The sequence below is a fragment of the Pelobates fuscus genome, chromosome 2 (assembly GCF_036172605.1).
Source record: "Pelobates fuscus isolate aPelFus1 chromosome 2, aPelFus1.pri, whole genome shotgun sequence".
Taxonomy (NCBI): Eukaryota; Metazoa; Chordata; class Amphibia; order Anura; family Pelobatidae; genus Pelobates; species Pelobates fuscus.
The window spans coordinates 102,357,827-102,371,870 of record NC_086318.1 but is presented as its reverse complement, the minus strand read 5'-3'; the positions used below and the strand labels follow the sequence as shown (position 1 = coordinate 102,371,870).

The 14,044-nt window shown below is 39.9% G+C and overlaps 1 protein-coding gene across 5 annotated transcripts in view; it reads left to right on the top strand.

The window, feature by feature from the left end:
• DOCK10 (dedicator of cytokinesis 10) overlaps nt 1-14,044 on the top strand; it is a 218,702-nt gene that overhangs the window by 55,707 nt on the left and 148,951 nt on the right. For all 5 annotated transcript variants that reach the window (XM_063442511.1, XM_063442509.1, XM_063442512.1 and 2 more), the window contains exon 2: nt 9,749-9,868. In XM_063442511.1, coding sequence (XP_063298581.1) covers nt 9,749-9,868 — 120 coding nt within the window. The remainder of the gene's footprint in view (nt 1-9,748; nt 9,869-14,044) is intronic.

Below are 14,044 nucleotides of genomic sequence, written 5' to 3'. Positions count from 1 at the left end.
TACCTGGTCTGACAGGAGATGCAACAAACTGCTTCCTGTCAGACCGGGACAGGAAATAGGATCCTCTACCGCGTACCGCCCGCTCAACCACGCTACATGGAGAGAGAAGGGGGCACAATGAAAGGTAGGAGGGGAGTGGAGTTAGGGTGGGGAGAAGAGTTACAGGAGGGGGGGGGGCACAAGAAAAGTAACAGGGGTGGAGAGAAAAGTTGAAGGAGGGGGACACAATAAAAGTAACAGGGGTGGGGAGAAAAGTTGAAGGAGGGGGACACAATAAAAGTAACAGGAGTGGGGAGAAAAGTTGAAGGAGGGGGACACAATAAAAGTAACAGGGGTGGGGAGAAAAGTTGAAGGAGGGGGACACAATAAAAGTAACAAGGGTGGGGAGAAGAGTTACAGGAGGGGGACACAATAAAAGTAACAGGGGTGGGGAGAAAAGTTGAAGGAGGGGGACACAATAAAAGTAACAAGGGTGGGGAGAAGAGTTACAGGAGGGGGGACACAAAAGTTACAGGGGTGGGGAGAAGAGTTACAGGCGGGGGGTACAAGAAGAGTTACAGGAGGGGGGGACAAGAAGAGTTACAGGAGGGGGGGGACAAGAAGAGTTACAGGAGGGGAGGTGGGCAATAAGAATTACAGGAGAAAATGGAGGGGCAATAAGAGTTACAGGAGGGGAGGGCGGTACAATAAGAGTTACAAGAGGGAGGGGGGCAATAAAAGGTACAGGAGGGGATGGGGATAATAAAAGGTTCAGGGGAGGCAATAAAAGGTGGGGGACATTTAAAGGCACAGGAGGGGAGGTGGTACAATGAAAGGTATAGGGGAGGAGGACATTGAAAGACACATGAATGCTGGGGGGCACAAAGAAAGTCACAGAGGCTGAATGCACACGGGGGGCAAAGAGACACACAGAGGGCCTGAGGGAGGACACATAGACAGACAGAAGGGTTGTGGGGAGAAAGAGACGTACAAAGGGACTGTGGGGGAGAAAGAGCCACACAAAGGAGCTGGGGAGAAGAAAGAGACAGACAAAGGGGCTGGAGTAAGTAAAAAATACACAAATGGGTTGTAAGAGATACACGAGGAGATGAAACACAGCAAAGTGGGTGTAAGACACATAAAGGAGAAAAAGGGAGTAAGATATTCGAATGATAGGATATAAAACACTGAAGGGGGTAAGAAATTCAAAAGGGGGGGGGGGTTACTTGACACACAGGTGAAGATGCATTTTTTGGGGGGGAGGAGGGGCGGCAAAACACATCTTCGCCTGTGTAGTCAAAAATCCTTGCACCGGCCCTGATGAAAACACAAGGTATACAAAAGTACCTTGCTCAATATGCATATTAGGGGCAATAGCTCAATAAAATGCCATCTTCAGTGTGTAACACCAGCTTTGCTGCATCGACTCTAGCATCCAGTTGTGATAGCCTGAGCTCTTGTACAGCCTTAAATGGCATACACAAATAGCTTGGTAAATGCCAGGATGTGTACACAGAATCCTGTAGAAAATGGTGTTGTGCTTCTCACAGGGTTACTCACTAAATATCAGATTGTATCCAGATTAATAAAATTTGTTGAAAAGGACCAAATTCCGACCGAAATGGCAAATCCCATATTTACTAAAGGCAAATATGGTGAGTTGGATTTGTATCCATTCGCTGGATGCATTCGGTGTCTGGAATAAAATCAGTGCTTTCACATTCAAACCCAATATGAAGTTTAGAGGGTTACTCACTAAAGTGAGATTTCAGAGTGAATTACCAGTGGGCAAGTAGTTTGGATTTATAAAATAAGTGCCCTCATTCGAAGCATCTGGGCCAAGATTTGAAATATTCATGTCTGGATTTCAGTCATTTAGCAGTGTTCAGTCTGGGGGAAATCCAGACCTAATTCAGGCTTCATTTATTAAAGGAGAACACTGCACGTTGGCAGGATTACTGGAAGTGGACAGGTGCAAGACAGTCATGCAGGAGCAGACATGCTAGTGATAGTCTTTGCTAAAGCTGTTGTGTTAGTTAATCTAATTTTGTTTAATTAAATTTAATATGTTCTACGGAACATTTGAGGTCTATGGTTTCAATTATCAGCATTAACTGTGTACGGCTAAAGCTCTCCTTACCCAGAGCCATCTAGAGACTGACTTTGTGTGATGGTGTTTGTAATTCAATAGCAGTCAGGAATAACTGTGGTTTCTTGGAGATTCCTCAGCCATCTTGATGTCTCACAGGCTGTTCTCCTGTGTGGCTGATTGCAGCCAATTTGGTTTTTATTTTGTTTTTCTTTTGTGTGTATTTATATCTTGCAAATGTTCTTTATACTGGACATTTCCAGTCGTTTTGCATTGAGATCTTTAATATTCGAGCTTGGGAAAGATATTTTTTCATAATGAGAAACTGTATTATAACGTTGAGTGGAAGCAAAGAGTAATGTCTTTTCCACTTCACATCCATTTCACCTACGCATATGGCAATAGCACATAGCACGTGCTCAAATGTTTTAACAACATTGTCATTAGGGAAATCATTTAAAAGCCATGCTACGTAATAATAATTAAAAGCTCTGTAAAACCAAAAACGGGAAAAAAGCCAAATTTTGCTTCAAATATTCTTCACCATATGTGCAAACTGCTTGTTCCAGTATCTCAGTGGATGGATCTCATTCTCCCGTGCCTTATTATTACTACGATTACAGTCTGTATTATTGTATCTCCTCGGGGCAGTGATGCTTTGTTATTTAATTATTTACTTACTCATTTTTATATAGCACCCTCACCCAAGCACACTTACAGGAGTTTCGATCTGGCTAAAGCCAGTTCTGAAATACAGATTGAGGAACAGTGCGCACACACAAAAAAATACAGTTTTAAAATGTGAACGGCTAATTAAAATGACCTATCTTGGCAAACAAATATGGAGATTCAGTTAAACTATATGGCCATATTGTGTTAAGCCCACAACTACGTCACAGTACCCCAATATCGGTGGGTCCTACACTAATTTTAACATGGGAGATTTACATGCCAACCTCAATACTTAATGCTTAAACTGCTTCCAGAGACTCTTCTCGATTTATGCGTTCCTGTGGTTAAAGGGGCACCTATGGTAGATTAGTAAGGTGCTCAGCCCAATAGAAATCTGGTCTGGATTCCAAATCTACAGAGAAAAAAAGGGAATTGGGGGCACACCCAGAACATGTTAGTTCTGGGCATGTGTGGCATCTGTCGCCAGGATGCACAGCCTTATGGTGTAAGACAGCCAATGGAGGCCCGCCCGCTCCTCCATGCCACCAATGTCTTCCTCTTAACCCCCCAACATTCTCACCCTCATGCAAAGGAGAGTGACATCACAGGGGAAGATCAGGCTGAGGGAGATCCCGTCTTGGTGCTGTAATAGAGATAAGTATTAGCTTTTTTTGTTGTCCCTTTTTTGAGGGGTAGAGACAAGGATAAGAAATGCTCTGATCAGAAACAGTTTTTTCTTAAAACACTGTTTTTGGTTGAAGTAATCCACACCCCTAGATGCTTCAACTTTACAATTGTTGAATTGAAGATAAATTACAATAGACATAAGATTTGTTGTTTTATTAAGTGTTATTCATCCACATTTGGGCCAATCGGTTGATTGTACGAATTCCCGAACTATGAGCTGAAATCAAATCATGCAATCAATGAGCATGTTCTTCTGATTCATGATTTGGAATTCCGCGTGTGGTGACAAAAAAGATCAGAGGTGACTGGTGGGAAAAAGATACACCACTAAATGCTGCTTTTATTCACCAATCAAGTGACCAAGTGATCAATGAAGCAAAAAAAGAACAGTAAAAAAATAATAAACCGAACGGCCCCATACATGAAATTAAAACATTTTTGTGCATTTTATTTGTAACCGTTTAAAACTGGGACTTTATGAGTCGACACAACATAACACGTGTCTTTAGGGAGATTGATTAGGTAGTGTTGGAATAGCAGGTCTCAGACAATAATCTACTAATGTAAATATCATCATAGTAGGGCCTAGATTTCTAATGGGGAACCTGCACAACAGATGTTTCACATAATGATGGCTGAGCAATATAGTTTAAAAACATCTGGCATCCCAAGAATACCATAGCTAGTCTTGATATGTCCCCTACTCATGCAGTCTTTCCCACTATTGGATTATATAGCACACAGTGTATAGTTCATGCTAAAATTAAAAATATGTGATGCTTATGCAACATTAACTGATATAGAGAGAAATACAAGTTTCACCACTGAATAACAAGTTGAAAATCACCTGTAAACTATTAACATTTTTCATGAGATGCTCTCTTTTCTCTTAAATTTATATTGAACATTTAGCAAGTTACATAACAATCCAGTTCAGACAATGGAAAGCAAGGGCAACCGTTTCAAATGGAGGAATAGAAACATTGTTTAATTTTCTTCTATTCTCCGTATGCTTTATTTACCTGTTCGCCGCTTGCTTTCTCAATGCTGCTTGGCAGGTACATACAACAGAGTTTGTAACAAAAATTGACAAGGAGCAAAGATGGAGGCACGCAAGTAGCAAGGTGCATTCTATTTTTTCGATTCAAATTAATTATCTCTTATTAGAAATGTTACCAGTTGTCTGAAAGCAGCAGAGTGTCTTGTTACCGTAGGACTCTCCTACAGTGTTGATGTTTGCATGTGGGCTTACAATCTAATGGCCATTGCAGTGGTTGTAAAAATGTTTGTTATTTAAAAACATATAGATTGGGGATAATACACAATAAACATTTTTGGTTTTTATTTCGAAATTTCATAATTTAGAAACATAGAATGTGACGGCAGATAAGAACCATTCGGCCCATCTAGTTTGCCCAAATTTCGAAATACTTTCATTAGTCCCTGGCCTTATCTTATAGTTAGGATAGCCTTATACCTATCCCACGCATGCTTAAACTCCTTTACTGTGTTAATCTCTACCACTTCAGCTGGAAGGCTATTCGATGCGTCCACTACCCTCTCTGTAAAGTAATACTTCCTGATATTATTTTTAAACCTTTGCCCCTCTAATTTAAGACTTTGTCCTCTTGTTGTGGTAGTTTTTCTTCTTTTAAATATAGTCTCCTCCTTTACTATAGAATCGACAAATTTGTGACTATACATGATGGAAATTGCTTCCAAATCTGGTATTTCTCGCTAGATTTTGCAATTATATTTTCACTAAACATAGAAACATAGAATGTGACGGCAGATAAGAACCATTCGGCCCATCTAGTCTGCCCAATTTTCTAAATATTTTCATTAGTCCCTAGTCTTATCTTATAGTTAGGATAGCCTTATGCCTATCCCACGCATGCTTAAACTCCTTTACTGTGTTAACATCTACCACTTCAGCTGGAAGGCTATTCCATGCATCCACTACCCTCTCAGTAAAGTAATACTTCCTGATATTATTTTTAAACCTTTGTCCATCTAATTTAAGACTGTGTCCTCTTGTTGTGGTAGTATTTCTTCTTTTAAATATAGTCTCCTCCTTTACTGTGTTGATACCCTATATGTGTGTAAATGTTTCTATCATATCGCCCCTGTCTCGTCTTTCCTCCAAGCTATACATGTTAAGATCCTTTAACCTTTCCTGGTAAGTTTTATCCTGCAATCCATGAACCAGTTTAGTAGCCCTTCTCTGAACTCTCTCTAAGGTATTAATATCCTTCTGAAGATACGGTCTCCAGTACTGCGTACAATACTCCAAGTGAGGTCTCACCAGTGTTCTGTACAATGGCATGAGCACTTCCCTCTTTCTACTGCTAATACCTCTCCCTATACAACCAAGCATTCTGCTAGGATTCCTGCTGCTCTATTACATTGTCTGCCTACCTTTAAGTCATCAGAAACAATCACCCCTAAATCCCTTTCCTCCGATGTTGAGGTTAGGACTCTATCAAATATTCTGTACTCTGCCCTTGGGTTTTTACGTCCAAGATGCATTATCTTGCACTTATCCACATTAAATGTCAGTTGCCACAACTCTGGCCATTTTCCTAGTTTACCTAAATCATTTGCCATTTGGCTTATCCCTCCTGGAACATCAACCCTGTTACATATCTTAGTATCATCAGCAAGAAGACATACCTTACCATCAAGACCTTCTGCAATATCACTAATGAAAATATTAAAGAGAATGGGTCCAAGTACAGATCCCTGAGGTACCCCACTGGTGACAAGCCCAAGCTTTGAATATACTCCATTGACTACAACCCTCTGTTGCCTGTCACTCAGCCACTGCCTTACCCATTCAACAATATTGGAATCCAAACTCAAAGATTGTAGTTTATTGATAAGCCTTCTATGTGCAACAGTGTCAAAAGCCTTACTGAAATCTAGATAAACAATATCTACTTCACCACCCTGATCTATTATTTTAGTTACCCAATCAAAAAAATCAATAAGATTAGTTTGGCATGATCTCCCTGAAGTAAACCCATGTTGTCTCTGATCTTGAAATCCATGTGATTTTAGATGTTCAACAATCCTATCCTTTAACATGATTTCCATCACTTTCCCCACTACTGAAGTTGGATGTTTAGTAATACGTTTCAACAAATAGTCTCAGGTTTCATGGAAAGCATCCAAATGAGTATTAATACATATTATGCCGGTATAAATATTTTAAAGGAACACTCTCATTGCCATAACAACGTATGCTTATATTAGCTGTTATGGGGGCAGGAGTATAGATTATTTTCCTCAACAGTAACCCATTGAATAGCCGAGAGGGCAGCTGACACTCTCAGTCGTTCAGTAGCTGTCCACCAAAACCTTTCTCGTACTGCAATGCAGAGGTGAATTGGAGCCAGGAAGTAGAGGTGCTGGATTCTGGAGCCCCAACTTTAGTGTTAAACCACTGTCAACAGTTTAAACCTTGACGGTATGAAGGTGCTAAGACACTCCTGCAACTATAACAACTTAAGTAAAATTCAGTTTTTATGGCAGTACCAATGTGCCTATAATTTCATATTTTATGTTCAACAACCATATGCCATGTATTCATGTAAATATTGTATATTGGTATAGCCTCAGAAATCTATGATATGCTTTGGACGGATTGCGCTAATCCCTTTTATGTCATTAGACAGTACACTTCAAAATATATGCTCAATTAAGTAGAGCACTGTTTTACAGTTTGGTTTATTTATTTTTTTATTCATTTATTTATTGTGGCATTTACTTAGCATCACATTGTATCTTTCTAGAAAAGGTAGATAGATAGAGTTATTTAGATAGAGTTATTTTGGGAAAATACAAAGAGGGCCTGGCACTACTAAAGTAGTACAATATGGTAAGCTCAAAGTAGAATGAGAAGCAGCCTAAATATTACTTGAAGTTTAGAAGTTCCAAGTTTTTTTCTTCCAACATTCTTACTGGACCAGGATCATCCCCTGGAACATGCAGACTATAATTAGAACGTATGTCATGTGAACCATTAAATCAATATTCTGGCCTAGACCTAAGGCGCCTCTTCCTTGTCTTCGTTGTCTTTCTTGTTTCCTCATATTTTCTATTTCTCTGTGATTTTTTTTTTTATGTTTTGTTTTTGTTTCTACCATCGTGCCTACATTAAAATGAATCTTTTTTGAAAATGTACATTGTTATAAAGAACAATCTTTACACTTTATTCTGACCCTAACACTAGCCTAGTATAATGTGTGAGATTATTAGTCAGTTCTAATTGTTTGAATCGTCTGTGCTTCTATTTCTCTCCGTGTTACTGATCACCCATCTTTCATGTCTTCAGATACAATTACAAATGGACAAATACGGTTTTATGAGGCATTAAAACAACCGCCTCGTGCTTTCCACTCTCCACTGTGTAATTTTACTGCTGATTGATGTTGTCTTTAGATTATTGTAAGGGCAACAAATGAAAAGTTCAGATTATAAAAGCAAATGATTGGAGAAACTGATTTGTATCTTCAGTAAGTTTAATTTAATTGAAGACTCCTGAGAACCAGAGTCTCGTTTTGGGAAGAACAATTACTCATTGAAAGACAGGAGCTTTTTAAATTTATAAAAATGACAGTTACTTTTACAGCTTTTGCACTCTTACAAGTTTAGTGGATAAGAACTGGATTAACTATCTACTTTAAAGTTCACTTTATATTTGTGCTTCTGTGTACTTGATAAAATGTCTTGTGAATTACATAGCCTACAAATTACCTGCCAATTGCCAAATGGCAAATGATTGAGGTAAAGTAGAAAAATGGTCACAGCTGGTGCAACTGACATTTAATGTGGATAATTGCAAGATAATGCAACTTGGATGTAAAAACCCAAGGGCAGAGTACAGAATATTTGATGCAGTCCTAACCTCAACATCTGAGGAAAGGGATTTAGGGGTAATTGTTTCAGTGTAATAGAGCAGCAGGAAATGCTAGCAGAATGCTTGGTTGTATAGGGAGAGGTATTAGCAGTAGAAAGAGGGAAGTGCTCATGCCATTGTACAGAACACTGGTGAGACCTCACATGTTTAGCTTGGAGGAAAGATGAGACAGGGGGGATATGATAGAAACATTTAAATACATAAAGGGAATCAACACAGTAAAGGAGGAGAGTATAGGTATAAGAAGAAACACTACCACAACAATTGGACATAGTCTTAAATTAGAGGGGGAAAGGTTTAAAAATAATATCAGGAAGTATTACTTTAATGAGAGGGTAGTGGATGCATGGAATAGCCTTCCAGCTGAAGTGGTAGAGGTTAACAGAGTGAGGGAGTCTAAGCATGCGTGGGGTAAGGCTATCCTAGATCTAAGATAAGGCCAGGGACTAATGAAAGTATTTCGAAAATTGAGCAGACTAGATGGGCCGTATGGTTCTTCTCTGCCATCATATGTTTCTATGTTTCTAGTGGTGTAATTATATATCTTGTGTGTTCCTTCAAGAATAGGAAATGGGGCAGAAAATGAAACATTTATGCTACTAGAAATATAATTTGTTTTTTGGCATAAATTACTTGCTACTCCACTATGCTGGCATGGCAGTAACTCACTTGCTCACTCCCCGAAGAATGTTCTCTAGTGGGACAAGGGGTAAAAACAGGCATCAACTGTAAACTCCAAAATTGTTATGACACAATCCATAGTCATGACATCTTTCACTGGACCAGCAAATTCAGTTTACACATATCTGCATTTTAGTATAATTTTAAAACAAGCCAGTATTTTTAATTATGTTTAAAATCAAAATAGTAAGCAGAACATGTGTCAAAGACATCAAAACATTCCCAAAATGTTAAGGAAACCAGTAAGACAAAACTGAAAGGCATTGTGAAAGGCTAAAAGAGACAAGTGCAGAGTTTGAGAGATGAGAAGGTTAAAGCATACAGAAGATGTTTAGAGACTATAGGGTAGGGTCTGAAGGATACAGTTGGACTTAGATATAGTGGGTGCTGTGATTGTGAGCTCGTTAGGGCAAGGCCCTCTCCACCTACTGTTCCTGTATGTCAATCATATTTAGTTAGAATTAAATGTTTGTCTTGTTTACAGCTCTGTCGAATGTTGGCACTATATAAATAATTGTAATTATAACTGTGAAGTCCAGAGACATGGGAATCTGATAGATGTTGGGGAGTAAAGGCTGGCACTGCAGAGAAAATTCCATTCTCCCACAATATGAATAATATTGCAACATATGATTGTTGATGTAATTCATTCAGGGTCTTGTGATTTACTACATGTTTACATTATTTACTTAACTAACCTTTTAATCCTTTGTCTGCAGCATGAAAAACCTAAATTATTGGAACCTTTGGATTACGAGTCTGCTATAAGTGAAATAGAAAACACATATTACAATGATCCCCTGAGAGACCTGGTATTATTCCCTGAAGATGACTTTTCTGTAAGTATCGTATTGTTACATCTTTGAAGGTTTTTATACATAATATACTGCTCATTAATGCTACTAAAGCCATACACTGTATCATAACAGACTTACCAATGCCAGAAACCATAATTTAACAAGTTTTGGGTAGGAGTGCGTAAGTCCAATGTAGCTCTCTCAGTTGGTGTCTCATGCAACTGTAACCCCAATTCTAAAGAAGCCCTGTCCTCTCCTGAGCTCTCCCCGTCCCTCTTGACTAGTGTCTCTGACTGCCTCTCTGCTATTTCTAACTGGATGGCAGCCCACTTCCTTAAACGTAACTTGACCAAAACTGAAATTCGGGTCTTTCCTCCCTCAAGTGTTTTTACTCCTGTTTCTGTCTCCCTCCAAGTCAACGGTGCTACCATCAGCTCCACCACGCAGGCTCGCTGCCTAGGTTTTCTCTTTGACTCCAACCTCTCTTTCAAGCCTCATGTTCAATCTTTCGCCAAATCCTGTCATTTCCCTTTCAAAAACATTGCGCGCATCTGCCTCTACTTAACGCCAGATGTGACTAAGGTGTTGGTCCATTCCACTGTCCTTTCTCGCCTTGACTACTGTAATACGCTTCTCAGTGGATAATGTCCATAATGAATGCGGCAGCGAGGCTCATCTTCTTGTCTGCCCGCACCTCCCATGCCTCACCCTTCTGTCAGGCCCTACATTGGCTTCCTATAAAATATAGAGCTCAATTTAAAATTCTGGTTCTTGCTTTCAAATCTCTACCTAATGCTGCTCCCACCTATCTATCCTCCCTTATACACAAGTATGTCCCGTCTAGGCCCTTATGTCTATCTTCTGTCCATACTCCCACCTCTGATGCTCACCTTCAAGATTTCTTGAGGGCTGCACCGTTCCTGTGGAACTCTCTTCCCTCCTCCATTAGATGCTCACCCAGTCTCCACTCCTTCAAAAAATTGTTAAAAACCCACTTCTTCATAAAAGCGTATCAATTAAACTGTTAATAGCTCCTGACTGATTCCTCTTCTGCAACTGCCACTAGTCTAATACTATCCTTATCTTTTTGTGTCATTTTACCCCACTCCCTCTAGCATGTAAGCTCATTGAGCAGGGCCCTCAACCCCTCTGTTCCTGTGTGTCCAACTTGTCTGGTTACAACTACATGTCTGTTTGTCCACCCATTGTAAAGCACTGCGGATTTTGATGGCGCTATATAAATATCACAATAATAATAATATGGACATCAGCTATTGAGTTTAACACTGGATCTTGAGTTAAAGGCCCAATATAGTCACCAGAGCAACTACAGCTTAATGTAGTTGTTCTGGTGTCTACAGGATGTCCCTACAGGATTCCAGAGAAAAGGCAGTGTTTTTAATACTGCCTAGAAACACCTCTAGTTGCAGTCACTCAGAGAGCCACTAGAGGTGCTTCCTGGATGCTCAACATCTCCATGCCCTGCATGGAGGCACTGATCGTTCCCCTTAGAGATACATTGATTTAATGCATCTCTATGAGGAGATGCTGGTTGGCGCAGGGTGGCGTTTTTCCGGTCATTGGCAATAGCTGTCAATGCGTGTAAAGTTTCAAGTTCTCAGCCGCGCGGCCGCCTTGTCCCCCCTTTTTTAACAGGGACAAGGGGGTCAGAGGGCCAGGGGCCTAAACGATGAATTCAAAACTATAGTGACAAGAATACATGTTTGTATTCATGACACTATAATGTTTCTTTAACTTTCATTTTCTCAGCTATCTGTTTTATGCATAAAAATATTATGCTATAACTGCAACTGCTTTGTGTCTGATAGAGTGTACATAATATCTAAATAAACCTAAAAACTTTATAACCCAACTTGCGAACCCGGCAAACCGCCATAGACTTCAATAGGCAAGCGAATTTTAAAACCCACAGGGACTCTTTCTGGCTACAATAGTGATGGAAAAGTTGTTTCAAGGGGACTAACACCTGGACTGTGGCATGCCGGAGGGGGATCCATGGCAAAACTCCCATGGAAAATTACATAGTTGATGCAGAGTCTGGTTTTAATCCATAAAGGGCATAAATCACCTAACATTCCTAAATTGTTTGGAATAAAGTGCTTTAAAACATCAGGTATGATGTTGTATCGATCAGGTAGTGTAAGGGTTATGCCCGCTTCACAGTGACAGACCAAACTCCCCGTTTAACGCACCGCAAACAACCGCAACCAGTCCATTTGCACAACCTCAAACTCCCCATTTGCACAAGGTTGGATACCAAGCTAGCCATGTCCCGTTCCTTGTCCTCACTGATGTCATTGAAGGTCTCTTCCTCCACCCAGCCACGTACAACACCAAGGGTCCCCAAAAGGTGACAAGAAGCCCCCTGTATTTTTTTTTAAATGTACACTACTGTTACACCAGATATGAGTTGCACTGGTGTGACACTGTGCCCTGGCAGGCCCTGAAACGCACACGTGTGAAGGAAACTGATTGCTATTAAATTACAGTCAAAAAAGTTTTTGTTCTTTTTAAATACAAGCTATTGTGACACCAGATATGAGTGGTGGCACTGGGACCACCTTAAAAATATTGGATATCGCTAAAAATTATGATCACTATATACTTTTTCTACAAACCTCTAAAACGAACCAAACTACTCATCCATCCGCTATACCACTTTATCCCACCTAGAACTAGTGCCCAGTTAAAATACTTGACTCTTACTTACCCACACTCAGTCATGCCACACACATTTCACCACTACTCTCACTAAATCCCTCTGACTATGGCTAAATTCATCTTCTACATCAGAACACTACTCCTAAGATTGGGTTGTATCCATGTCTCGGGTCTTTCATTTAGAATAGGAGCAGCTTCGGTCTCCTTCAACACTGACACTCCAGTGCATATTATTAAAAGATTGGGCAGATGGAAATCCTCAGTCTACAACTGATATATTCCTCATCCCGAGAAAGAAATGAGGAAAGCTTTTAAAAGTTTGGCTTTGAAAATTTGATGCAATAAGTGTGGTTTTCTTTAATACCTTCTCACCCTCTCTGCATGAACCCGATTTACATATATTACTAATATGTTTCTGAACATATATATTATATTATTCACTCACTCACTCACTCTCTGGGCCGGCCTAAGACATCATGCTGCCTAGGTCCAACAATAAATGACTATGGGGGATAATGTATAATAAACACAGGTTACTGGCTATGGGGGGGATAATGTATAATAAGCACAGGCTACTGGCTATGGGGGATTATGTATAATAAACACAGGTTACTGGCTATGGAGGGATAATGTATAATAAACACAGGTTACTGGCTATGAGAGGATAATGTATAATAAACACAGGTTACTGGCTATGGGGGATAATGTATAATAAACACAGGTTACTGGCTATGGGGAGGATAATGTGTAATAAACACAGGTTACTAGCTATGGGAGGGATAATGTATAATAAACACAGGTTACTGGCTACGGGGGGATAATGTATAATAAACACAGGTTACTGGCTATGGGAGGGATAATGTATAATAAACACAGGTTACTGGCTATGGGGGGATAATGTATAATAAACACAGGTTACTGGCTATGGAGGGATAATGTATATTAAACACAGGTTACTGGTTGTGGGGGGATAATGTATAATAAACACAGGTTACTGGTTGTGGGGGGATAATGTATAATAAACACAGGTTACTGACTATGGGGGAGATAATGTATAATAAACACAGGTTACTGGCTATGGGAGGATAATGTATAATAAACACAGGTTACTGGCTATGGGGGGATAATGTATAATAAACACAGGTTACGGTCAATGGGAGGATAAAGTATAATAAACACAGGTTACTGGCTACGGGGGGATAATGTATAATAAACACAGGTTACTGGCTATGGGGGGATAATGTATAATAAACACAGGCTACTGGCTATGGGGGGATAATGTATAATAAACACAAACACACACAAAAATAAAAAAATACAAAAAATAAATAAATAAAATGAATGCAGCTTCAGAATTAATCTAAATTGTATGCTGTCTAGGAGGTGGGAGGGTCTGGGAGGGAGGGTCTGCTGCTGATTGGATGGAATGTGTCTGCTGACTGTGTGGTACAGGGTCAAAGTTTACTCAATGAAGATGAATAGGGGGCGGACCGAACATCGCATATGTTCGCCATCCGTGGCGAACACGAACACGCT